Raw genomic sequence first — 26,855 nt, 5'->3', positions numbered from 1 at the left:
TTTTTAACCTCTGTTCAGGAAGTCCTTATCTAGCTGCATATCTTCATCATATTGGTATATCCTTTTCTGTGTTTACAGAGATGTCTCTTATATCTAAATCTGTCCAACTGAGAAGTACCTTATCAAAGTAGCAAATGAGACAGCAGTCTTATGCTTCCAGAAACACCCACAGGCATGTCCCATGTGAGCTGCTGCCATGAACCGTCAAGTGCGTGTTGTCTCGTGTATTTCAGTTACTGTCCCCTGGCTTCCTTACTGCGGTGTAATCATGAAGGAGTGAAACATCATAGAAACTGTCTAGCACTTCCTTGCCAGTCTGTAGTGATCAGGAACCATAGTTGACAGTTCCAATCAGTAGCTTAAGAAAAAAAAATGTGTGTGTCTCTTCTGGAATGGTTAGAAGTGAGGGAGTTTGCCCCATTCTGTTTGTAGAGTCTCAAAGTTGGACTTTCAAGCATTTATGTATCCATTTCCTTATGCTGTAAAACAAGTCCTGCAACCAAACTCCCATCAGCCCAATCCCTGATCCCTGATCCCTTCCACCTGCTCTGCTGCGGAACCCTCCCCCACCCCCACAGCTTCACTTCTGACTCTTCCCCAGGAAGGGAAGAGGAGTCGGAGGAGAGGGTGAGTCCTCTAGACTCTTCCTCCAAGGACAAAAGGCTCCTGCCCCCACAGTGGCCTCACACTCCTGGCACCACCAAAGGACACTTATCCACAAGAGTGCAGCATCCAACCAGGTTGTCACTGAGAAGATGTTTATTTTGGTCAGTTGGGTTTTTATGCATTATTAGTCCAATGAAATGTGGCTTCTGGACTCAGTGTCAGGAGCTGCTTCCCCATCAGCTGGGTGTCATCTGGTCCTGGTAAGAGGAGTGTGGGGCCCACCAGGCCTTCTTGTCACCCATGAGAGTTCATTCAGGGCCAATTGGGCAGTCATGGTTGGAAACACAGCATTTCAAGTGTCACTTACTTTCATTCGGGCCCCACCTACAGCTCCCTCGCTCCCCAGCTGCTTTCCCTTCAAGTTTGTTCCAGAGCTGCCAGTGGGGCCTGAGGCTCCTTAGGGTTTTCTCTCTGTTTCCCCCTTTCTTCCTCATTCCCTCTTCTTTCCCAAATAAAGGTATCACAAGTCAGTCACCTTTCAGCAGACTGCCTTGGTGGTTTATCGCCCTGGCAGGCAGGGGCCCTGCAGCTCCCACGCTGCCCCTGCCTTGGGGTCAGGTTGACAGGCGGTTGGAGGGAAAGCCTTAAGCTGCAGGATTCTCACCAGCTGTGTCCGGCCCAGTTTTGGGGTGTGACCTCAATTTTGTCTGTACTTGAACACTATGAAGATGGGGGCCTCTTTTGATGAATTTGTGAAAATAGAAGAATTGACCGACAGCTTTCCAGTACCTGTGGGGCTAGGTCATTAATGTCAGACCCACAGTATCCCCCACTGTTGTTACCAGTTGTTAGTTACTACCTCCTCTCCTGACAATACTGTATGTCCTCGAGCTCCCCCAGGTTTACCCCTCCCAGCCCTGCCTGGTGGTGGGCTTGTCATAGCCAGTGGGATCGCCAGCCTTGACAGCTCAGTGAGCTGGAGATACTTGGTCACGGCACTAGCACAGCTCCCTTCTGCTGATGATGTATTCCCGTATCAAAAGGCACAGGGGACACCCAGAAATGCCACATCCCCCAGTCCATCAGTGCCAAACTAGCCAAGGGCCCCAGCCTCTCGGCTCACTGGATGGCAGAAGCTGCAACTTGTGAGAGCCGATGCGGGTGCAGACAATCGTCTGTTGAGTGGCATCATTCCAGGCCTGAGGCATGAACAGTGCGCCAGGGACAGGGAGCAGCCCCTAATTGTCACCTGCTTCTCTGTCCAGCTTTTCATTGCTGTGACAGTGATGGCAAAAGAGTAATAACCAGACACAAACTGCCAAGTTTGGTGGAGAAAGGAGTTTCTTTAGCTGACAACCTCTGAATGTTGAATCACTTAGTAAGCGGCTCAAGCCCAGGAGGGAGCAAAAGGATATCAGCGGAGTCCCCTGGGTGGGACCATCTGGATTTTGTTTAGCCCAAGTGGAGCCTGACAGCCAGAACTCTGTATCCCCCTCTAACCACAGCTCCTTTTCCAGAGCATTCCAGTCAGTTTCTCTGGGCTGACTGGGCCAGGGTGGTCACAGGTACCAGTTCTTTGAGAAGACCGTTGGGATCCGTTTTTAGCCTGTCATTGCCCCAAATGGATTCCTGTTTCAAGTTCACACCTGCAGATTCTAGGACCCATGTCCTAGACTTCGGGGAGTGAGCTGTTTCTAGAGCCTCTGCCCTGGAGGGGATCTGGAGGACCTGCCCAGTGGGGGACAGAGCCCTGCTCCCTCCATATCTTTCTGCTCTTCTTTCTGCTCTGCTCTGAAGGGATTTGTTTATTCTCTGCATTTTGGTGTCTTTCTCTTTTAGATATTGTATCAGTCTTCAGAAAAGGCATCGTCTACTTGTTATAAATCACTAGGATACTGCCTCCCCCAGGGTCTAAAATTACATATTAGAGGGGAAAAGCTGAACACTGAAGTCAGTTGTCAACAATTTAGAAGGAAAACCTAGAAAACATTTGGCAGAAAGTTACATTGCAATTTTTTTGAATGAATTAAGAGCAAGCTTTTACAAAAATGCTGATCTAAAAATACTTAGCACTTGGCCTGAGATGTCTGGTGAGCATCACAGGCAAGGGGGATCTGAGGAGGTGAAAACAGGGCTCCCTGAGACTCGACCATTTTGTCATTGGAGAGCCAGTATCTCCTTGAGTAGCAGACCTGAGGACATGGCTTCTGACCCTGTCCTTTGGGAGTGGTATGAAAGGTGGAGCATTCACTGGTGACCCGGAAAGCCCAGCACCACCCTACTTCTGCTCTTCTCATCTTGACAGAGCCTGCCCCAGCGCTGATGTGTCAGGAAAACACCCAGGGAACTAGGAAGGCGCTTCTGCCTGAGGGGCAGCCTGCCCTGCCCACTCCTGCTCTGCTCGCCTCAGATCGCAGGCCTTGGCAAAGTGGCTGCATGGTGGGCGCCCTGGCGCTCCCTTCTGAGCTGGCCTCTCACTGCCTCCCCAAGGCCCCCTGCCCGCCCTGTCAGGAGGCAGAGGGAGGCAGATGTGAGGGCAGGGCAAGGAGGAAGCGCAGCCTCCCACTCTCGCTCCAGGCCCTGACCTTGCACAGGCAGAGCCCAGCCCCTGGAGGAAATCCTACCTTTGAATTCAAGAACATTTGGGGAACTTGGAAATCTCTTTGTCCCCAGTCCCCCATTCTGTCCTACCTTTGATCAGGTCCTGCTCAGCAGTGAGAGCAGATGAGGTGAAAAGCCAAGAGGTTTGGCTCCTGCCCACTGATAGCCCCTCCCTGCAGTGTTTGTGTGTCAAGTGGCAAAGCTGTTCTTCCTGGTGACCCTGATTATATCCAGTAACGTATAGACTGTGCGCATAGGCCTGCTTTGTCTCTTCTATCCTGGGCTTTTGTTTTGCTTTTTAGTTTTGCTTTTAGTTTTTCTGTCCCTTTTATTTAACGCACCGACTAGACACACAAAGCAGTTGAATTTTTATATATATATCTGTATATTGCACAATTATAAACTCATTTTGCTTGTGGCTCCACACACAAAAAAAGACCTGTTAAAATTATACCTGTTGCTTAATTACAATATTCTGATAACCATAGCATAGGACAAGGGAAAATAAAAAAAAAAAAAAGAAAAAAATGACAAATCTGTCTGCTGGTCACTTCTTCTGTCCAAGCAGATTCGTGGTCTTTCCTCGCTTCTTTCAAGGGCTTCCCTGTGCCAGGCGAAGGAGGCGCCAGGCAGCACCCGGGTTTTGCACCCTGTTTGTCCCATGCTTGTGAAAGAGGTCCCAAGGTTCTGGGTGCAGGAGCACTCCCTTGGCCTGCTGAAGTCTGGAACGTAGTCGGCACAGCCTGGTCCCCTTCCACCTGTGGGAGCTGGAGTCCACTGGGGTGGCCTGACCCCCCCAATCCCCTTCCAGTGACCTGGTGAGGGTGAGCCCATGCGAAGAGTCAGCCTCACAGGCTTTCCCCACCATTAGGGCCCGAGTGTATTTCATCCTTCCCACTCTGTCGAGCCTGGGGACTGGAGCAGAGACAGGAAGCCTGGCCTGTCTCCAAACCTGTGAGCTGCACCAGGTAGAAGGCCAGCGACCCCAGAATCACATGCGTGAGTCCAGCGGGTCCCCTCCAGGAAGTAGTGAAGACTCCAGAAATGTCCCTTTCTTCTCCCCCATCCTACGAGTAATTGCATTTGCTTTTGTAATTCTTAATGAGCAATATCTGCTAGAGATTTTAGCTGTAACAGTTCTTTTTGATCATCTTTTTTAAAGTTATTAGAAACACCAAAAAAATCAGAAACTTGTTCTTCCAAAGCAGAGAGCATTATAATCACCAGGGCCAAAAGCTTCCCTCCCTGCTGTCATTGCTTCTTCTGAGGCCAACAGCCGTAGGCTCTTTCAGTGGCCGGGCTACCCACAGGCCCCTCGGAGGACCAGGGCTGGGGCAGCCTCTGGGCCCACATCCCGGTCCTGCTCCGGCGTGTGCTCAGTGTTAGCAGTGGGTCACGATGCTCTTTCCCACCCAGCCTGGGATGGGGCAGAGGAGGCCGTTGTCGCTGATGTTTGGCCATGAACAGGTGGGTGTCTGCGTGCGTCCACGAACGTGCTTTCTGACTGACATGAAATCGACGCCTGAGTTAGCCTCACCCAGTGACCTCTAGCCCTGCCCGGATGGAGTGGGGCCCACCCGGTTCAGTGTTTCTGGGGAGCTGGACAGTGGAGTGCAAAAGGCTTGCAGAACTTGAAGCCTGCTCCTTCCCTTGCTACCACGGCCTCCTTTCCGTTTGATTTGTCACTGCTTCAATCAATAACAGCCGCTCCAGAGTCAGTAGTCGATGAATATATGACCAAATATCACCAGGACTGTTACTCAATGTGTGCCGAGCCCTTGCCCGTGCTGGGCTCCTATGTATCTGGACACTGTAACGTGTGCTGTGTTTGCTCTCCTTCCCCTTCCTTCTTTGCCCTTTCCTTGTCTTTCTGGGGTTTTTCTGTTTGGGTTTGGTTTGGTTTTTATTTCTCCTTTTGTGTTCCAAACATGAGGTTCTCTCTACTGGTCCTCTTAACTGTGGTGTTGAGGCTTATATTTGTGTAATTTTTGGTGGGTGAAAGGAACTTTGCTAAGTAAATCTCTTCCGTGTTTGAACTGAAGTCTGTATTGTAACTATGTTTAAAGTAATTGTTCCAGAGACAAATACTTCTAGACACTTTTTCTTTACAAGCAAAAGCATTCTGAGGGAGGGGGTTGGTGACTGAGATGAGAGGGGCAAGCCGAACAGATGACCCCTGCCCAGGTCAGCCAGAACCCACCCAAAGCAGTGGAGCCCGGGAGTCCCATTCCAAGCCAGCAAACTGAATAGCTGATGTGTTGCTACTTTCCAAGTCACAGCAAAACCAGGTTTTGTTCCACCCAGTGGATTCTTTTTTGCTTCCCCTCCCCCCACGATTATTACTACCATCCCGTACTTTTAAGGAAAGATAAGATTGATGTTTCCTTGAGGGGAGCCAGGAGGGGATGTGTGCTTGGAGAATGGGGCTGGGCCTGCCGGAGCAGAAGGCTGTTGTTGGCAGATGCGTTTGGCCACTCCCCCTTGATGCAGCTCTCCCTGGACAGGCCAGGTGGCGGCCATTCTCTCTCCAAAGTGTGCCCCATGGGCATTACTGTTTAAGACACTTCTGTCACACCCCACCCCATCCTCCAGGGCACAACACTGTGACATCTCTATTCCCCACCCTCCCCCTCCCCAATAAAATGGCCATAGAGGGGCTTGCTCTCTCTTGGCTGTCATCGAGTGCCAGCGAAATTTGGATGTGAGAAACCCCTTCCCATTCCATGGCAAAAACATCTCCTGAGAGAAGCCATTACCCTCATTAGACATGGTTTGGGGCTCCCGAAAAACCTGACCAGCCCCTCCCTCCTCTGAGAGGCGGGGACAGTGCTGACTGTAGTGACCACTGCGTGCTGGGTTCAGCATCTGCAAGAGCCAGGCAGGGTGTCTGCCCCCTCCTGAGTTGAAGTCATGCTCCCCTGTGCCAGCCCGGAGGCCGAGAGCTGTGGACAGCATTGCCAGTGACACAGGCCACGTTGTGCAGAAGGGAGCTGGCTCCAGCCTGGAAACCTGTTTGAGGTTGGGAGAGGTGCACTTGGGGCACAGGGAGAAGCCAGGATAGACTTAGCTGGAGATGTCTCTAAAAGCCCTTTACCTGTTCACCTTCAGTTTTTGTGTTTTGGGACAATTACTTTAGAAAATAAGTAGGTCGTTTTAAAAACAAAAATTATTGATTGCTTTTTTGTAGTGTTCAGAAAAAAAGGTTCTTTGTGTATAGCCAAATGACTGAAAGCACTGATATATTTAAAAACAAAAGGCAATTTATTAAGGAAATTTGTACCATTTCAGTAAACCTGTCTGAATGTACCTGTATACGTTTCAAAAACACCCCCCCCACTGAATCCCTGTAACCTATTTATTATATAAAGAGTTTGCCTTATAAATTTACATAAAAATGTCCGTTTGTGTCTTTTGTTGTAAAATTAAGTGATTTTTTCATAAGGTTCTTTTACTATTGGAAAAGATGGGCAGCACGCAGTTTTATTTTATTTTTGTAAGTTTTTTAATACATGTGAAAGCAAAGAATACTCAGCATGCCTTTCTAAGTGACGCGTTTGCACCTTTTGTTGGGAAGTACTGTATCCTGTGCTGTTAGCATTCTCGATAAATCTCTCTGTGAAAGTGACTCAAGGTCTGGGCTTTCATTATAAGACAGAAGTCCCCCTCCAGCTCACATGACAGTGTGGTGCTGCATTTCCTCATTGGATCTGGCTGTCCCTGGACACAGATAGCTGCCTTCAGGCCTGCCATGAGAGGCCGAGGGACGACTGCTTCATATGCGGCCTCTCGGCCCCTCAGCTTGCTCCACGCCAGTGCTTTCCAGGCACACTGCTCCATTGTGTGACAGCAAAGGCCCAGCATGAGTCAGCCTGCAGCACGACCTCCCTGCTCTTGACCCATCTGGTAGGGGCACCCCATAAGTCTGGATGTGCTGTGGTGCTTTTGGACACCCGTGCCCCACAGTTGGTAGCTCCTCCTTGTCATTCCTGCCAAGACCCTCACATGCCCTCCACTGACTGCTAACCCAGTTCTCTGACCAGGAAAGGGCAGGCTGAGGGGATTGCCCAAAGGGGCCCCCTTGTCACTGGCTTCCTTGGCTCTCAGGAGCGGCCTCACCGGGTTGGTAAGGGGCTGGAGGAGACAGCTGCTCAGAGTCCAGATTCACACGCACATGTGGGCACACCTACATGTGTGCCTTCAGAGGGTACTGAAGGCCTGGCCTTGAACGGTAGATCCCAGAGTTGAATGTTCAACTTGCATGCATTGAGCATCTTGTGCGCCAGTCCTGTTCCAGGAGCTGACGGGCCTTCGTGTGTAAGTGGGACCAAGTCCCCCCTTTGGAGATTAGCATGGCTGTGCGTGGTCTTTTCGGATACTTGAGTTGCTGCATCTCATAAAGGCTGTCCCCATGAGAAGCCACGGGGTTCAGGGTATGGTTGTCATCTTGAGTGGGACCACCGTGGTGGTGGCTTTTGGGAAGAGACTCCAATAGTGGCCAGCTGTGGGCCTTTGGCAGACTGCGTTTCTAGGAAAAGTCCTAAGTTTGCAAGGCTAGGGGTGGGAAACCCCTTCGCTGTCAGGATCAAGAGAGCAAGAGGAACTGTCGCTGGAGGAGACATCCAGCTGGAAAAACAAGAGTAAAGTCTGCGTTGCTGCTTGTGGAGACCGGGGCGGGCGGGGGGCACTCTCGACAGGTCCTCGAGGACGTTGCCCAGTAGGGGACAGGTACGCGGTGGCAGGAGCTCTGCCAGAGGGCTCAGGAAACCTTCACCACAGCTGCTTGCGCTCACCCTTGCCAAATGAGGGCCGGGGCAGCAACGCGTGCACTCACGGCTGTGGGGGGAAGCGTTGTTGGCACATTTCAGGACACCTAAAGGGTCTGAATGGCTGCAGGCTGCTGCTGTGGGCAGGGGGCTAGACGCAGGGCGAGCAGGGCTCCTGATAACAGCCCTGTAGGCCGCAGTGCCTCGGTCCTCAGCGCCTTGTCCTCCAGAGCCCCGCCCGGGCCCGCCCGGCCTCGCGGCGATCGCCGGGCGCTGAACGCGCTGGGACCCGGGCCCTCTCCGGCGCGGGGCGCCCCCGTGTGGTCGAGCGAGCCGCCGCGGCGCGCAAGATGGCGGCGGGCCCGGGCACCGCCTCTTCCGCCCCGCCGGGCGTCCCACGAGGCCGGCTCGAAGGGGAAGTGAGTCAGTGTCCGCCGACCCGGCCGGCCCAGGCCCGCGCCCGCCGCGGCCCTGAGAGGCCCCGACAGGCCCCGGCCCGGCGGCGGCAGCGGCCATGGCCGGGGGGCCGGGCCCGGGAGAGCCAGCAGCCCCCGGCGCCCAGCACTTCTTGTACGAGGTGCCGCCCTGGGTCATGTGCCGCTTCTACAAAGTGATGGACGCCCTGGAGCCCGCCGACTGGTGCCAGTTCGGTGGGTGGCGGCGGGCGGCCTCGGGGAGCGGGGGGTGCGCGGGCCCCTGGCGCCGACGCCTGACGCCCCCCGCCCCGCAGCCGCCCTGATCGTGCGCGACCAGACCGAGCTGCGGCTGTGCGAGCGCTCCGGGCAGCGCACGGCCAGCGTCCTGTGGCCCTGGATCAACCGCAACGCCCGTGTGGCCGACCTCGTGCACATCCTCACGCACCTGCAACTGCTCCGCGCGCGGGACATCATCACAGCCTGTGAGCTCGGGACTCCGGGCACCCCACGGCTGGGGGACCGGCGATTCCCACGGGGCTCCCCCACCCGGGCCTCAACCTTCCTTTCCTTACTTGGCGTCGCAGGGCACCCTCCCGCCCCGCTACCGTCCCCAAGCACCTCTGCCCCGAGGCCCAGCAGCATCCCTGCACCCGCGGAGGCGGAGGCCTGGAGCCCCCGGAAGTTGCCATCCTCAGCCTCCACCCTCCTCTCCCCAGGTAAGACGGCCGGGTTGTTGGACCCGAAGAAGGGCCCACCTTGACTGCCACGGCGGTAGACCCTGCTGCTGGTGTCTGCCTGCCTCTCACTGGTGTCTTTATGAAGCTTTTCCAGGTTCCCAAACCCATTCAGGGCCTGAGCTCGGCCTGGTCCACAGCCCGGCTTCCCTGCGGCCTCCACCGCCATCTCCAGCCTCTTCCTCTACCAAGGTAGGTGTACCCTGCCCTCCAGGGAAGATTCGAGGCAAGGAGGAAGGAACTCAGCCTTTGGCACACTGCAGCCCCAGTCAGCCAAGCCGGGTCAGCTGGGAGGCAGCTGTGGTGCGGAGAGCCTGCAGGCTTGGGCAGAAGGGAGGAGAGAGGGACCCTACGTGATCCAGGCTCTCTTCCCACAGCTAGGCCCAGAGAGCTCAGTGGCCCTCCTGCGGGGAGCCCACCCCTCTCCATTCTGCTGGCCCCTCTGTGAGATTTCCCAGGGCACCCACGACTTCTCAGAGGAGCTGAAGATCGGGGAGGGTGGCTTTGGGTGCGTGTACCGGGCGGTGATGAGGAACACAGTGTATGCTGTGAAGAGGCTGAAGGAGGTGAGTGTCGCACCCTGGCAGGGACCCTGGAAGGCCATCAGACAACCCTCACTGACTTCTCCAGCCTTTCCCCTGGCCTCAACACAGTCCCTTCAGCCCTCATTCCAGCACAGGGTCCTTGGGCCCTCCGTTGTTCTGGGCCTGGGGCAGGTGGCATTGGAGGTCCAAAGGCCTTCGCTTAGAGAGCCTCACGCTACCCATCTTCCCTGCCCCTCCCCCGCCACACCCTGGGGGCTGCAGGATGCGGACCTGGAGTGGAGTGCGGTGAGGCAGAGCTTCCTGACTGAGGTGGAGCAGCTGTCCAGGTAAGGCTCCAGACTGCATACCACAGCACTGGGCTCCCTTGGGTGCCTGAGGCTTGCCAGGCCCAGGCGAAGTGAGGCCCCATGCGGGGCTGCCTGCCCACTCTGGCCTGATGGAAGATGCTCCTCTTTTTCAAACAGGTTTCGTCACCCGAACATTGTGGACTTTGCCGGCTACTGTGCTGAGAATGGCTTCTACTGCCTTGTGTATGGCTTCCTGCCCAACGGCTCCCTGGAGGACCGTCTCCACTGCCAGGTCGGCTTCCTGGGCCGGGTGCGCTTCCCAGGACCTGAAGCAGTCCTGACACCTGGCTGGAGCCAGGCACGGGGCCTGGGGCTTTTTGCCTGTGTGAGTGGGTCCTGTCAGCAGGCCGGGCCTGCACTTCCAGCTCCCCAGCAGCACCCAGCTCAGGAGTTGGCCCACAGCAGGGTCACTTTTTCTCTTTCTTTGGAGACAGAGCCTCACTCTGTCGCCCAGGTTGGAGAGCAGTGGCACGATCTCAGCTCACCACAACCTCCGCCTCCCGGGTTCAAGCAATCCTCCTGCCTCAGTCTCCCGAGTCTCCGCCTCCCGGGTTCAAGCAATCCTCCTGCCTCAGTCTCCCGAGTAGCCGAGACTACAGGCACCACCATGCCTGGCTAATTTTTGTACTTTTAGTAGAGGGAGGGTTTTGCCATGTTGGCCAGGCTGGTCTTCAACTCCTAACCTCAGGTAGTACACCTGCCTCAGCCTCCCAAAGTGCTGGGATTATAGGTGTGAGCCACCTCACCTGGCCAGGGCCACTGTTTTCTATAAAGCTCTTTCCCAGGCCTCTCCCGTTAGCAAGCAGGGCAGCCTGAGGGTCTCGTCGGCAAGCCCCAGAGGCAAGAGGGCTGGGGCTGTCAGCTGGACCACCCACTGCTGAGGGAGGGCCCTGGGGGCACACAGAGGGGAGAGCCCCCTTGCCTTCTCTGGCTTGCTGTGTTTGGGGAGAGTGGGGAGAATGCCTTCGAGGACTTCCCAATCACCCAGGGACAAAGGGACGAGTCCTAGGAGCCGCAGCCCAGCAGATTCTATCTCGAATGCCAAGAACATGTCCCCAGCCACTACCCGGCCGTGAGTGCTTTGCCAAGCAGCCAGGGTGGCTTAGTCTGCACGTGCTTAAGAAGTGCAAGTCATGGAGATTTTGCTCCTTGTTTTCCAGAAGGAGGAAACAGGCCTAGAGAGTAAAGTGGCTCATTCCAGGCTGCACAGTGACAGGTAGAAGGATGGTTGGGATCAAGAACAGCCAGCCAACAACCTCCCTTCCCCCTTTGTCACCCCAGACCCAGGCCTGCCCACCTCTCTCCTGGCCTCAGCGACTGGACATCCTTCTGGGTACAGCGCGGGCAATTCAGTTTCTACATCAGGACAGCCCCAGCCTCATCCATGGAGACATCAAGAGGTGAGGAGGGGCCCGTGAGAACTGCAGGGGCGAGGCCTGCAGCCAGGGGAGCCCCGACCCATCAATGTGGGGGTCAGGCACAGCCTGGGACCTAAATACCCCGGCATGGCACAGGTGTGGGAATAGGCCAAGGATGGGCCCTGCTGATGAGCCCAAGCCCCCAGGCAGCTGGAGCATTCAGGGCAGTGCCAGCACTTTCTGTGGGCAATGCACTGGGCTGGCAGCCTCGAGTCCAGCCTCACTTGAGCTGGGCAGGTGTAGGAGCTAGGCCTGGGCTGACGCCACTTTCTTCCTTCCGCAAGTTCCAACGTCCTTCTGGATGAGAGGCTGACACCCAAGCTGGGAGACTTTGGCCTGGCCCGGTTCAGCCGCTTTGCGGGGGCCAGCCCCAGCCAGAGCAGCACGGTGGCCCGGACGCGGACGGTGCGGGGCACCCTGGCCTACCTACCTGAGGAGTACATCAAGACGGGAAGGCTGTCTGTGGACACGGACACCTTCAGCTTCGGGGTGGTGAGCTGCTGACCCCTCTGCTGGCTTAGAGGAGGAGAAACCGCAGGCATGCAGAGGTGGGGGCTGCAGAGCACACTGCGGGCCGGGGCCATCTGCCAAGACCCCAGGAGGCTGCAGCTCCAGGTCCCCTCCCTCCGAGGTTCGCCTCACCCTGCACCTAACTCTTTGCAATTTCTCTTTGAATGGGCCCTCCAAGTCGCCTGCGCTTCGGTCCTGTAATATCTGGCTCTGTCCTCATCTGCCCGTGTCAGGGCCGAACTCTGTCAGCCCCATCCATGTCCACACCAGAGGCCTCTTCCCTGCCCAGGCACGGGGCGACAAGATCCCAGAAGCCACTGCCATGCCCTCCCTCTTCCCTCTCTCCAGGTAGTGCTAGAGACCCTGGCTGGCCAGAGAGCTGTGAAGACACAGGGGGCCAGGACCAAGTATCTGGTGAGCCTCCTGAGGCAGGCCAGGTGGGAGGCACAGCCCCCAGGGTGGGGGTGATCAGAGCGTAGTACCCAGGGGATGCCTCTGCTGCCGAAGTGGCCTCATTTTTTTAAGTGGGTAGGGCCCCAAACAGCTTCCTTTACCTGTCTGTCCTGCAGATGCCATGGGCCTTGTACAGACCTCACCTGGGCTGGGGGTGGGGGGAGGGGTGGTCCCAGGGCACAGGGACCAGGGCTGCCGGGAACTCAGAGCACTCAGGCCGGAGAAAGGCAGTGGTAGGGAAGGGGCAGGCCCTGAGCAGCCTCCCAGGCCCCGCAGGCTGCAGTCGCGCTCTCAGTGCGTGCAGGCTGGCCTGAACTGCCCATCCCCTCCTCTACTCCGTCCGCCTCACCATGGACTGTGGTGGGGCCAGGAGACTGAGACCTAGGTTTTAGCCCCGGCTTGACAGTGCCTTTGAGCAAATTCCTCCTCCCCTCTGGGCCTGTTTTCCCAGACGCAAACAGACTTCACAGAATGTGCTCAGCCAGTAATTGCTTCACCGCTTCTCCTCCTGTTTGGGACTGTTCCTGTGCGCTGTGGGGTCTGTGTTGGGATTCAGCCCCGCTGACAACCCAGGAGCCAGGCTGGAGCCCTCCTTCCTTCCCCTCCGAGTCATCCATGCATCTTGCTGAAGAAGCGGACCGGGCTCCTTGGGGGTCCTTGGACTTCCCCACTTGCTCCCCACCCTGCAGCCAGAGTGTTCTTTTCTTTCTTTTTTTCTTTTTTTGACATGGAGTTTCGCTCTTGTCCCCCAGGCTGGAGTGGAGTGGTGCAATCTCGACTCACTGCAACCTCTGCCTCCCAGGTCCAGGCGATTCTCCTGCCTCAGCCTCCCAAGTAGCTGGGATTACAGGCGCTTGCCACCATGCCCAGCTGATTTGTTGTATTTTTGGTAGGGATGGGGTTTCACCATGTTGGCCAGGCTGCTCTTGAACTCCTGACCTCAGGTGATCTGCCCACGTCGGCCTCCCAAAGTGCCTAGACTGCTCTTTTCAAAGGCCTCTTTGCCTTTTCTCTGTTCTTGGGGTAAAGGCCCAATCCTTATGTGGTTGACCCCACAACACCTCAGGTCCCCTGAACTCGGGGCACTCCCTGCCGGCCTGCTCCACGGGGTTAGCATGTGCCGTTCCCTCTGCAAGAAGAGCCACTTCCCACCCAGGTTCCTCCTAGTCTGTCTTATCTCAGAACTCACGACGGCCTCCAGTCCTGCTTCCACCCCTGGGTGCCACTTCCTCAGGCCTCTACCCCACCAGAAAGTCAGCTCTGTCAAACCGGAGCCCAGGGTTTCATTTGTTCCCGTATCCCTAGAGCCCAGAGGAGCCCTGGCCCACAGTGGGCATTTAACAAATCTCTAAAAACTAAGCCGGGCGTGGTGGCACGCACCTGTAGTCCCAGCTACTTGGAAGGCTGAGGCAGGAGAATCGCTTGAATACAGAAGGGTCAAGGTTGTGATGAGCCGAGATCACGCCACTGCACTCCAGCCTGGGTGTCAGAGTGAGACTCCGTCTCAAAAAAAAAAAAAAGTCCCTGGAAGCTGGGCACAGTGGTGCATGCCTGTAGTCCCAGCTACTCAACAGTCTGAGGCAGGAGGATCACTTGAGCCTGGGAGGTTGAGTCTGCAGTGAGCCATGATTGCACCACTGTACTCCAGCCTGGGTGACAGAATGAGTCCCTGTCTCAAAAAAATAAGTTGTAGAAAGACCAAGAGCTGGGCACAGCAGCTCACACCTGTAATCCCGGCACTTTGGGAGGCTGAGGCGTGAGGATCACTTGAGCCTGGTTGGAGACCAGCTAGGCCAACATAGCGAGACCCCCATCTCCCTTTTTTCATTTAAAAAAAAAAAAAAAACCATACGATTGAGTGACAAGGACCTGAGGACGGCAGCTACAGGTGTGCCCACCCAGTAGCCATGCTCACAGTATCTATCCCACAGAAGGATCTTGTGGAAGAGGAGGCTGAGGAAGCTGGAGTGGCCCTGAGAAGCAGCCAGACCGCACTGCAGGCAGCCCAGGCTGCGGACGCTTGGGCCACGCCCATCGCTATCCAGATCTACAAGAAGCACCTGGACCCCAGGCCCGGGCCCTGCCCACCTGTGCTGGGCCTGGACCTGGGCCAGCTGGCGTGCTACTGCCTGCACCGCCGGGCCAAGAGGAGGCCTCCTATGACCCAGGTAGCCAGCTGCCTACTGGACAGCTTGGTCAGCCCGAAAGCCTGCATTCCAGGCCTGCTCTGTAGTGATCCCATCTCAGCACCTGCTAGGTCTCTCTCTGGAATCTCCACACATTTCTTGCTTGCCCTTTGGTTCTGCTTGGGGTGGTGCCCCCCTGAACTGAGGGGCTGGGGCAGTCCTGCTTTGCTGAGCCCAGCTCTGACCTCACTTCACATAGAGAAGGAAAGAGCTTCTTCTGCGCCCCCTGCTGGGTACACTGTGCCACTGCCTCTACCTTTTTCTGTCCCCTCCCTAGTACCCTACCTCTTCTCCTCTGGTGACAGTTGGAAGTGGAGAAGGCCCCATTTGAGGGCAGCGGGGCAGTGATTCACTCTGTAGAAGAGAAGGAGGCCTTCTTAGTCTTTGCCTTGGGCAGCTGCGCTTCTCAGCACTCCCTGTGACAGGAACAGAGGGCTTAGGGGCAGAGTGTTCCCCACTGCAGGGTGTGCCGGTCCAGAGCCCCGGGGCAGGTCACAGACGGTCTGTTCTCCACTTGCAGGTGTATGAGAGGCTGGAGAAGCTGCAGGCAGCGGTGGCAGGGCTGCCCAGGCAACCAGAGGCTGCCAGCTGCGTCCCCCCTTCCCCGCAGGAGAACTCCTACGTGTCCAGCACTGGCAGTGCCCACAGTGGGGCTGCCCCATTGCAGCCCCTGGCAGCACCATCAGGAGCCAGCGCCCGGGCAGCAGAGCAGCTCCAGAGAGGCCCCAACCAGCCCGTGGAGAGCGACGAGAGCCTATGTGGCCTCTCTGCCACCCTGCGTTCCTGGCACTTGACTCCGAGCTGCCCTTTGGGCCCGGCACCCCTCGGGGAGGCCGGCTGTCCTCAGGGGGACACGGCAGGAGAATTGAGCTGGGGGAGTGGCCCAGGGTTCCAAACTGCAGCCACAGAAGGTAACTGGGGAGACGGGTTCCCAGGAGAGGGACCTGGGCCTCCTTGGGCCAAAGTCCCTGTAGTTCCCACCCCAGCCTTCTAGAAGAAGAGAACCAGGGCCGGGTGTTCAGCCCACTGTGTCCTTAGCAAGTCTGGTTTCCCCTCCCCCGGCCATGTCATCCACAGGTGGAGCTCACTCTTCAGCCCTCCCCTGACCCATTCCTGAAGGCCAGGAACAAGGCGGGCTCTGTCCAGGGTAGCCTGAGAGCTGGGCCCTGCCCTGGGACTTCTCTGAGGAATTCGGGCCTCAGGCCAGGGAGGCAGGGCGCTAGGCTGGGGGCTGGGGAGGTGTGAGGCTAAGGGGGCGCTATCTCCACCGCAGGACTGGCCCTGGGCAGCTCTGCCTCGTCGTCATCAGAGCCACCGCAGATTATCATCAACCCTGCCCGACAGAAGATGGTGCAGAAGCTGGCCCTGTACGAGGACGGGGCCCTAGACAGCCTGCAGCTGCTGTCATCCAGCTCCTTCCCAGGTGCTGCTGCCTGGGCTGGCCTCTGGGGGGTCTCAGGCACATCTGTGCCAGCTCCAAAGAACAGAGTCTGTCCCTACTGCACTGAGGGTGTGGGGCAGCCAGGCAGGCCACTGCCTCTGGAGATCTCTGGAAGCCCAGCCTGCCCCCCATGGCTCCCTTAGCAAGACCCTGGCCCACCCCTCCCTCGCCTTCTGACAAGAGTACCTCCGTTAGCCCGAGGGTGCCTGCCCCACTCTGCTTTCAGGAAATAGGAAGCCCCAGCAGGAATTTTCCATCCCAGGTACTATTTGAAGAGCCACTGCTTAAGAACCCTCAGCTGGGTGAAGTGGCTCATGCCTGTAATACCAACACTTTCAGAGGCCAAGCTGGGAGGATCACGGCAATCGTGAGCCGTGATCAAGCCACTGCACTCCAGCCTGGGAGGCAGAGCCAGACCCTGTCTCAAAAAAAAAAACAACCTCAATTCCCATGAGTGCTCCGGGAGATAAGGGAGCATTGGCCCAGCCCTTGAGTCAGGGTTTCTGGCATGGGGGAGTCTTCCCCCACTTGCTAAGCAGACTTTCCTCTTCCTTCTATAGGCTTGGGCCTGGACCAGGACAGGCAGGGGCCCGAAGAAAGTGATGAATTTCAGAGCTGAATTATTCACCTGGGCAGATTCCCCACATCCGGAAGTCAAAGTTCTCATGGTCAGAAGTTCTCATGGTGCGCAAGTCCTCAGCACTCTGCAGGCAGTGGGGGCGGGGGCCCTGCTGTTCTAGGGTCAGTGGGCACAGGCAGGCAGAGTGGAACCCTGCTTCTACACCACCATCTGGGGGCAAGGAAGGCTGGCATCACCCAGTGGAGGGTGGTGCAGACCCACAAGGGGAGGAGAGGGGCTGCTGCACAGGGGCGTGGAGCAGGGAGCTGGCTCCCGAGAGCCAGGCAGGGCATCTGCAGCCCAGCCCTCCGGCAGCAGCGCTTTGCCCATCTCTTTGGACTTCGCTGAAAGCCTGCGGCAGTGGCCACCCTGCACAGCAGAGCTGATGAGGCCTAGGGCCCTCCTACTGCTTACAGTTTGGAAAAGTGCAGCCGGGTGCGGTGGCTCACGCCTGTAATCCTAGCACTTTGGGAGGCCAAGGCAGGAGGATCGCTTGAGCCCAATAGGTCAAGACCAGCCAGGCCAACATGATGAGACCCTGTCGCAACAAAAAAAATTTTTAAACAATTAGCCTGGCGTGGTAGCGCATGCCTGTGGTCCCAGCTACTGGGGAGGCTAAAGTGGGAGGATCATTTATCTTTGGGAGGTAGAGGCTGCAGCGAGTCATGATTGCATCACTGCACTCCAGCCTGGGTGAAAGAGCAAGACCGTTTCAAAAACAAAAACACTGGGAAAAGTGAAGTGTGGCTGACCTGTGGCTCAGTCCCAGGGAGAAGTGAGAATTCTGAGATCCTCCAGAGAGCCGAGCAGCACTCACCCCTACTTGGGGCCAGTGGCTTCAGGCTCTACCGGGGACCTGTGAGCTGGCCTAATGTGATGGCCTGCAAGCTAGGCCACCCCTGAGCAGCACAGATGAGCTCCAAGCCAGGTCAGGCTTTGGAGGCCACAAGCTCTGCCTCAGGGCCAGGCACTGATTGTGGCTCAGGGCCACTACCCAAAGGCCCAAGACCTAGTTACCCAGACAGTGAGAAGCCCCAAGAAGGCAGAAAGTTGGGAGCATGGCAGAGAGGGAAGGGAAAGATTTCAGGGAAAAAAAAATGTGTCACGTCTTTAGAAGGAAGTTAGGTTTCCTGTCACCGAGTGTCCTCTTGCACGTCCAAATGTAGCGCAGGGCTGTAGCACAGGCTTAACAGTGATCGTGTTCAGCCGTGAGTCACACTACGTGCCGCATGAAGCTGGGCATTGGCGAAGTCCAAGCTGTCCTTGAGTAATAAAAACGTCTGTTGCAATCTCGAGCTCTGCTTGTGGACTTTGTTGCACTGAAAGCCTTGAGCTTTCCCAATGCTTTGCACTGCAGGGCTCCCGAGTGTCCAGCCAGTCTCCACTAGGGCCTTTCCACTCCGGGCTGGCCACACCCAGACTGGTGACGGATCCAGTTTTGCTACCCAGTGCTTACTGTGGCAAGTTTCTCCTGATGGATAGTTCATGCTTTTTATGCTATTCTAAATGGTATCTTTGATTTTCTTTCTTTTTTTGGCCATAAAAACAATGACCGTAAAACTGTACCTTTAATTTTCTAATTCATCATGATATTATACAGAAATGGAATTGATGCTGGGCGTGGTGGCTCACGCCTATAATCCTAGCTCTTTGGGAAGCTGAGGTGGGCAGATCACTTGAGCCCAGGAGTTTGAGACCAGCCTGGGCAACATGGCAAAACCCCGTCTCTACAAAAAGTACAAAAATTAGCCAGGCATGGTGCACACGTGTAGTTCCAGGCTACTCAGGAGGCTCAGGTGGGAGGATCGATGGAGTCCAGGAGGTTGAGGCTGCAGTGAGCCATGATTCCACCACTGCACTCCAGCCTGGGCAACAGAGGGAGGTCCTGCCTATATATAAATAAATATATACATAAATAAGCAGTAGTGTTTTGTGTATGGACCTTATATTCTGTGACTTTGTTTAAATTCACTATTTTTGTGAGATGGAGTTTCATTCTTGTTGCCCAGGCTGCAGTGCAATGATGTGACCCCTCAGCTCACTGCAACCTCCACCTCCCAGGTTTAGGTGATCCTCCTGCCTCAACCTCTCTAGTAGCTGGGATAACAGGACCTGCCACCACGCCCAGGTAATTTTTTTTTGTATTTTAGTAGAGATGGGGTTTCATCATGTTGGCCAGGCTCGTACCGCACTCTTGACCTCAGGTGATCCACTGACGTCAGCCTCCCAAAGTGCAGGGATTACAAGAGTGAGCCACCACACTGGCCCTTTGTTTTCTTGATCAGCCTAGAGGCTTATCAATTTTTATTGCTAATTTCAAAGGACCAATTTTTGCTTTTATTGATTTTTCCCTGTTATTGGTTTATTTTCCATTTTGTTGACTATTGTTTCTCATCTTTTGCTTATTTTGGATTTAACCTGCTTGTCTTTTTCCAGCTTCCTAAGGCATAACTTTAAATCATTTATTTTTTAAGCCTTTCTTCATTTCTCTTTTTTTTTCTTTTGAGACAAAGTCTCGCTCGGTTGCAATGGCATGATCTCGGCTCACTGCAACCTCCACCTCCTGGGTTCAAGCAGTTCTCCTGCCTCAGCCTCCACATGCCACCATACCCGGCTAATTTTTATAGTTTTAGCAGAGACAAGGCTTCACTACGTTGGCCAGGCTGGTCTGGAACTCCTGACATCGTGATCCGCCCGTCTCAGCCTCCCGAAATGCTGGGATTACAGGTGTGAGCCTTTCTTCTTTTCTAAAGCTGTAAATTTTCCTTTAAGCACAGCTCGAGCTTCATTCTGTACATTTGGATATATTCTATTTTCTCATAATGTTGGCTAATTTCCCTCATGATTTCTTCTTTAATCAATGACTTACTTACAACTTACTTACAATGAAGTACGTTGTTTATGGCCAGGCGTGGAGGCTCACGCCTGTAATCCCAGCACTTTGGGAGGCCGAGGTGGGTGGGTCACATGAGGTCAGGAGTTTGAGACCAGCCTAGCCAACATGGTGAAACCCTGTCTCTACTAAAAATACACAAAATTAGCTGGGTGTGGTGGCGGGCGCCTGTAATCCCAGCTACTTGGGATGCTGAGGCAGGAGGATCGTTTAAACCCGGGAGGCGGAGGTTGCAGTGAGCCGGAGGTTGCAGTGAGCCGAGATGGCGCCTTTGCACGCCAGCCTAGGCGACAGGGAGAGACTCCATCTCAAAAGGTTGCAGGTCATCTTTTTGCTCTTTATTTCTAATTTAATTCCATTGTGGTCAGAGAACTTCTCTGTATGATTTCGTTTCTTTGAAATTTATTGAGACTTACTGTATGGCCTAGCATATGGTTTAGCCTGGTGAGTGCTCCACGTGTATTTGAGAAGAGTGTATATTCTGTAGGTGGGTAACATGTTCTATAAATGTTGACTAGGACTGGGTGCAGTGGCTCACGCCTTTAGTCCCAGCACTTTGGGAGGCTGAGGCAGGAGGATCACTAGAGCCCAGCAGTTTGAGATCAGCCTGGGAAACATGGCAAACAATACAAAACATTGGTGAGGCATAGTGGTATGTGCCTATAGTCCCAGCTATCTGGGATGCTGAGGTGGGAGGATCACCTGAGCACAAGAGGCCGAGGCAGTGAGGTGTGATCACATCGCTGCACTCCAGCCTGGGTGACAGAACGAGATGCTGTGTCAAAAAAATAAGGAATTTTTTTAAATGTCAACTAGGTCAAGGTAGTTGATAGTGCTTCACAGGGCTTCAATATCCTTCTTTTCTTTTTTTTAGACAGAGACTCACTCTTATTGCCCAGCCTGGAGTGCAAGTGCCACGATCTCGGCTCACTGCAACATCCGCCTCCCAGGTTCAAGCGATTCTTCTGCCTCAGCCTCCCGAGTAGCTGGGATTATAGGAGACTGCCAACATGCCCAGCTAATTTTTGCATTTTTAGTAGAGATGGGGTTTCACCATGTTGGCCAGGCTGGTCTCGAACTCCTGACCTCAGGTGATCCATCCACCTCGGCCTCCCAAAGTGCTGGGATTACAGGTGTGAGCCACTGTGCCTGGCCATTTTTTTTTTCTTTTTTTTTTTTTTTTTTTGAGACACAGTCTTATTCTGTCACCTAGGCTAGAGTGCAGTGGTGCAATCTCGGCTCACTGCAATGTCTGCCTCCCAGGTTCAAGCAAGTCTACTGTCTCAGCCTCCATAGTAGCTGGGACCACAGGTGTGTGCCACCACACCCAGCTAATTTTTACATTTTTAGTTAATAGAGACGAGATTTCACCATTTTGGCCAAGCTGGTCTCGAACTCCTGACCTCAAGTGATCTGCCCACTCTCGGTCTCCCAAAGTGGTGGGATTACAGGCGTGAGCCAGTGTGCCCAGCCCAGTCTTACCCTTTTAACGAGGCTGACAGTCTCTGCCTTTCGGTCGGTCCATTACATTTAATGGCTGGGGTTAAGTCTGTCCTCTTGTTATTTGTTTTCTGTGCGCCATGTGTTGTTTCTGTTTTCCTCTATTTTTGACTTCTTCTGGATTAATTACATATTTCTGGGATTCCATCTTTTTCTCTGCTATTGACTTGGTCACTCCAATAACTCAGTGAGACGTAGTTCTGCTCAGGCCCCCTTCCTGAACCCTGGTCTGGAAAGTGCCTCCGGGTAGAAACTCAGGGCACTTGTAGGGTTGATCATATTTGTTTCTCTCTGATCCTGCATGGCCTATTGTCCAATATCTAAAAATAAAATGATTGTCCAGTTTTTTAGGTGTTTACAACTGGGATCAGTTATTCCATTGTGGCCAGGATAGTAAGTTTCCTCTTTTCTGACGACTTCTTCACTCATAATATCACTCTACATGATCAATTTCTTCCTTACTTCTGGATCTGTTTTTTCTTTCTTTTTCTTTCTTTCCTTCTTTCTTTCTTTCTTTCTTTCTTTTTCTTTCTTTCTTTCTCTTTCTTTCTTTCTTTTTCTTTCTTTCTTTCTCTCTGTTTCTTTCTCTCTCTTTCTTTCTTTTTCTTTTTCTTTCTTTCTCTCTCTTTCTTTCTTTCTTTCTCTCTCTCTCTCTCTGTCTCTCTCTCTCTCTCTTTCTTTCTTTCTTTCTTTTCTCTTTTTTTTTTTTTTACCTGAGTCTCACTCTGTTGCCCAGGCTGGAGTGCAGTGGCACAATCTTGGCTCATTACAACGTCCACATCTTGGGTTCAAGCGATTCTCCTGCCTCAGCCTCCTGAGTAGCTGGGATTACACGATGTTGCCCAGGCTGGTCTTGAACTTTTGATCTCAGGTGATCTGCCCACCTCAGCCTCCCAAAGTGCTGGGATTACAGGTGTGAGCCACTACACCCAGCCTCTGAATCTGTTTTCATTAAACAGTCCTGGTAGCTTCCGTTCTTGAAGAATAAAAATAAAAAGTCATTTGACCCAACACTCCCTCCAGCCACAACCCTAATTCTCTGTTCCTCTTTCTGGCCACACTTCTCAGAATGCTTGTCTGTTTCCTCACTTTCCCATTCCCCGTGAGTCCCTTCTACTCTGGTTGTGCCCCTGCCACGTCATCCAGTCGGTATCTGTCCAGGATTCCGTCTGCTCGGCCTTTCTCTGGCCAGTGCCCATTCTCTGGCCAGCTGCTTGTCTCCCATAAGCTGTGTGCCACTGAAGTCTCTGCTCTTTCTCAGTGTGCTATGGGCTCTCTCTACCCAGCCCTATAAGAGGTGAGTCCCCCGAGACTTCTGCGCCACCTGGCTCCCTGCTCTCATGCCGATGGTCGTCTTCCTCATTCCCACGGCCCTATAGTGACAACTCCGAAGCGGCAGCGTCTCTGTCATGTTCTCTCCTCTGAGGCTGTGGCCTTCTGATTTCTCTCACAGCCACTGTAAACTTCAGTGGCCAAGCCAACTTGGGATTCCTTTTCACCATAAGCCTCCCACCTCACACGGGGGACTGTTTCCAGCACCCATCCAGCTGCCTACGCCAGAGCCTCAAAAGTTAGGCTTTTCTGAAAGATAGAAAGCAGACAAACTGCCTTTGCACAGTCCAGTGACTCTTCTATACTTCCACGGCCATGTGGCAGCCACCACTTAGACCAACATACGAATCTGCTCCAGTTATGTCTTGATAGGTTCCAAGCCACCCCAAGATGTAAGGGCTGAAAATAATGGCAATCTTTGTTTTGCTCATGAGCCTTTGTTAGCGGGGGTGGCCCGACGGCTGCGAGCTGCAACCAGCCAGCGGTTCCTTTGTGTCCAGTGAAGGATGCTGACGGGGTGAGGACACCTCCACGTGCTTGTGCCCATGAGGCTCGGTTCTCCAGGGAGCATCTCAGGCCAGAAAGCCCAGCAGACACCAGGTCATCTGAGGCCTGGCCTCGGGGTCAGATGCGGCCACTTCCGTGGCAGCCTGCTCCCTAGACGCAAGCCCCTGAGGCCAGTGACACGAGGGGAGACGAGCTGTAAGCCGCCTTTTTTGATGAGAGGAGCACCAGAGAACGTGTGGACGTGTTGAAAACTACCCAAGAGCATTCCCATAAAGGTGAGAAACCCCAGAAAGGTTTCTCAAAAGACACAACCATTCTCCTGGCTTATTATTTATTTATTTTTTCTTTCTTTTTCTTTTTCTTTTTGAGACAGAGTTTTACTCTTGTTGCCCAGGATGGAGTGCAATGGCACAATCTAGGCTTACCGCAACCTCCGCCTCCCAGGTTCAAGCAATTCTCCTGCCTCAGCCTTCCGAATAGCTGGGATTACAGGCATGTGCCACCATGCCCGGTTAATTTTGTATTTTTAGTAGAGATGGAGTTTATCCATGTTGTCCAGGCTGGTCTCGAACTGACCTCAGGTGAAGATCTGCCCGCCTCGGTCTCCCAAAATGATGGGATTATAGGCGTGAGCCATTGTGCCAACCTTTTTTTTTTTTTGAGACCTAGTCTTTTACTGTCGTCTAGGCTGGAGTGCACCAAGGGATCCTGCTGCGTCAGCCTCCGCAGTAGTTGGGACTACAGGCACCCACCACCACGTCCAGCTAATTTTTGTATTTTTTTTTTTTTAAAGACGGGGTTTCACCATGTTGGTCAGGCTGGTCCTGAACTCCCGACTTCAGGTGATCTGCCCGCCTTGGCCTGCAAAGTGCTTGGATTACAGGCGTGAGCCACCACGCCCCGGCCCTAATTTTTGTATTTTTAGGAGAGACGGTGTTTTGCTATGTTGGCCACGTTGGTCTCAAACTCCTGACCTCAGGTGATCCACCTGCCTCGTCATCCCAAAGTGCTGGGGTTAGAGGCGTGAGCCACCACGCCCTGCCCTTCTCCTAGCTTTAAACACATAGACCAGTTTTGCGTGTTCTGGAATTTCCTGTCGATGAGATCGTGTCGTGATTTCGTTTGGATGTGTGGCCCTGACTCAATGTGTGCTGGAGGTGGGGCCTGGTGGGAAGTGACTGGGTCATGGGGGCAGATTTCTCATGATGCTTGCACACCTCCTTGGGTGCTGTTCTCATGGGAGTTGTTCCACAGTGTGCGGTGCTTGGCGCCTCCCGTGTCTGGCTCTCACTCCTGCTTTGATGTGACTGTTCCCCCTTCGCCTCCTGCTACAATTGGAAGCTTCCTGATGCTCCCCTAGAAGCAGATGCAGCCATGCTTCCTGTATAGCCTGCGGAACCGTGAGCCCATCCCACTTCCTTTATCAATTGCCCCATCTTGGCTGTTTCTATACGAAAATGGATGAACACGTGGTGCGGACTCGCAGCTGCCTCCCGTCTGCGCTGCTTGCTGTTCTGAGATGCAGCCATGAGTAGCGCTAGGCGATTGCTTTCCCTCCCAGGTAGGGTTCCATTGCATGAATGGACCACATTTGACTCCTTCTACTCTTGGACATGTGGATTTTTGACTTTGGGGCTGGCATACAGCTATTATGAACATTTCCGAATACATCTTGCTATACGTATGCACTCATTTATCTTGGGTGTCGTATACATCTAAGCAGGGAGACTCAATGGGAGCTGGAAGTGCTGCAGTGGCCCCACACCAGCCTCACAGTGTACAAATGCCTCTGCTTTCCTCCCGCCTTCCAGATCCCAGGCAAATGGCTCCTGTCAGCAACCCTAACTCAGGGCCACATAGCGACAGGGATTCTCAGAAACTCGAAAGCAGCACAGGCACGTGCCCCTGAGAGCAGAGTTGCTGGGTCACAAGCAGTGCACACGTTCAGCTTTAGTCGATGTGGCTGGGCGTGTTCCAGCAGTGGATGAAAGTTCTGGCTGCCCCACACTTGGTATTGGCAGCACATTTTCTTCATAGTCATTCTAACTACGTAGTCATCATAGTCTAACGTGGTATCTCATTGTAGTTTTAATTTGCATTTCCCTAATGACTAATAACGTTCGCCATCTCTTCATTTGCTTATTGGCCTTTCTGTGAACGGCATATTCAAATCTTTTGCTTATTGTTTAACTAGGTTGTCTTTTGCTTATTAATATGTGGTACTTCTTTGCATATTCAAGATAGATACTTCGGCTGTGCAAGGTGGCTCACGCCTGTAATCCAAGCACTTTGGGAGGCCGAGGCGGGCACATCACTCGAGGTCAGGAGTTCTAGACCAGCCTGGCCAACATGGTGAAACCCTGTGTCTAGTCAAAATACAAAAATTAGCCGGGTGTGGTGGTGCATGCCTTTAGTCCCGGCTACTCCAGCCTGGGCAACAGAGTGGGACTCTGTCTCAAAAAAAAAGTGGGGGGGGGCAGGTGTGGTGGCTTACATCTGTAATCCCCTAGCACTTTGGGAGGCCGAGGCAGGTGGATCACCTGAGGTCAGGAATTATAGACCAGCCTGGCCAATATAGTGAAACCCCGTCTCTACTAAAAATACAAAAGATTAGCTGGGCGTGAGGCTGAGGTGGGAGGATCACGTGATCCGAGGCGGTCAAGGCGGCAGTGAGCTGAGATTGTGCCATTGCACTCCAGCCTGGGCGACACCCTGTCTCTAAAAGAAATTATGACTTTTGATGAACAGTTTCTGAGACGGAGTGGCATACACCACCACACCCAGCTAATTTTTATATTTTTAGTAGAGACAGGGTTTCACCATGTTGGTTAGGCAGGTCTCGAACTCCTGACCTCATGATCTGCTCACCTCGGCCTCCCAAAGTGTTGGGATTACAGGCATGACCCACTGCGTCTGGCCTCAGTTTGTTGTGTGTGTTTTTTGTTTTGTTTTGTTTTTTTTTTTTTTTTTTAGTCAGAGTCTTACTCTGTCGCCTAGGCTGGAGTGCAGTGGTGTGATCTTGGCTCACTGCAACCTCCGTCTCCCTGGTTCAAGCGATTCTCCTGCCTCAGCCTCCTGAGTAGCTCGGATTACAGGCATGTGCAACCACACCTGGCTAATTTTTGTATTTTTTGTAGAGATGAAGTTTCACCATGTTGATTAGGCTAGTCTCGAACTCCCGACCTTGTGATCTGCCTGCCTCGGCCTCCCAAAGTGCTGGTATTATAGACATGAACCACTGTGCCTGGCATGAACAGTTCTTAATTAAAAAAAAAAAATTAGGCCGGGCGCGGTGGCTCAAGCCTATAATCCCAGCACTGTGGGAGGCCGAGGCGGGTGGATCACGAGGTCAAGAGATCGAGACCATCTTGGTCAACATGGTGAAACCCCGTCTCTACTAAAAATACAAAAAATTAGCTGGGCATGGTGGCGCGTGCCTGTAATCCCAGCAACTCAGGAGGCTGGGGCAGGAGAATTGCCTGAACCCAGGAGGCGGAGGTTGCAGTGAGCTGAGATCGCGCCATTGCACTCCAACCTGGGCAACAGACTGAGACTCCATCTCCAAAATAATAACAATAAGTCAGGAGAATAGAAGACAGAGTGGAAAGTGAAGGCAATGATGAGCAACTCAGGACTGGGAGTCTACAAATAAGAGTAGGAGGATTTCTCTGTTAGGTGATGCCTCACATGCCACGCAGCAAAGAAAAATAATAAAAACAAATAAGACAGTCCATGGAGAAACCATGTCATCTAGACTACGAATGCCAACTCTGAAAATAAACATCCCTACACTAGCCTGGGCAACGCAGCAAGATCCCATCTCCATTAAAAAAAAAAGGTCCTTTTAGTTAGCCAGGCATGGTGCTGTGCACCTGTAGTCCAAGCTACCCAGGAGGCTGAGGTAGGGGGATCACTTGAGCCCAAGAGTTTGAGGCTGCAGTGACCTAGGATTGCACCATTGCACACCAGCCTGGGTGACAGAGT

At 53.7% G+C, this 26,855-nt stretch overlaps 1 protein-coding gene across 1 annotated transcript; it reads left to right on the top strand.

Moving 5' to 3' along the window:
• The first annotated feature begins 8,392 nt into the window (after nucleotides 1-8,392).
• On the top strand, nucleotides 8,393-17,347 carry IRAK1 (interleukin 1 receptor associated kinase 1). The gene is made up of 14 exons (XM_032265259.1): nucleotides 8,393-8,620; nucleotides 8,701-8,868; nucleotides 8,971-9,102; nucleotides 9,209-9,312; nucleotides 9,498-9,686; nucleotides 9,927-9,991; nucleotides 10,130-10,244; nucleotides 11,294-11,412; nucleotides 11,715-11,922; nucleotides 12,289-12,354; nucleotides 14,325-14,561; nucleotides 15,100-15,490; nucleotides 15,853-16,002; nucleotides 16,581-17,347. Exons 1-14 carry the CDS (start codon nucleotides 8,485-8,487, stop codon nucleotides 16,637-16,639), a joined length of 2,139 nt encoding a protein of 712 aa, XP_032121150.1. The 5' UTR covers nucleotides 8,393-8,484; the 3' UTR covers nucleotides 16,640-17,347.
• Nucleotides 17,348-26,855: the final 9,508 nt, after the last annotated feature.

Source organism: Sapajus apella, unplaced genomic scaffold (assembly GCF_009761245.1).
Source record: "Sapajus apella isolate SASKATOON/1434 unplaced genomic scaffold, GSC_monkey_1.0 scaffold149, whole genome shotgun sequence".
Classification (NCBI taxonomy): Eukaryota; Metazoa; Chordata; class Mammalia; order Primates; family Cebidae; genus Sapajus; species Sapajus apella.
This window is presented reverse-complemented; position numbering and strand designations above follow the sequence as displayed.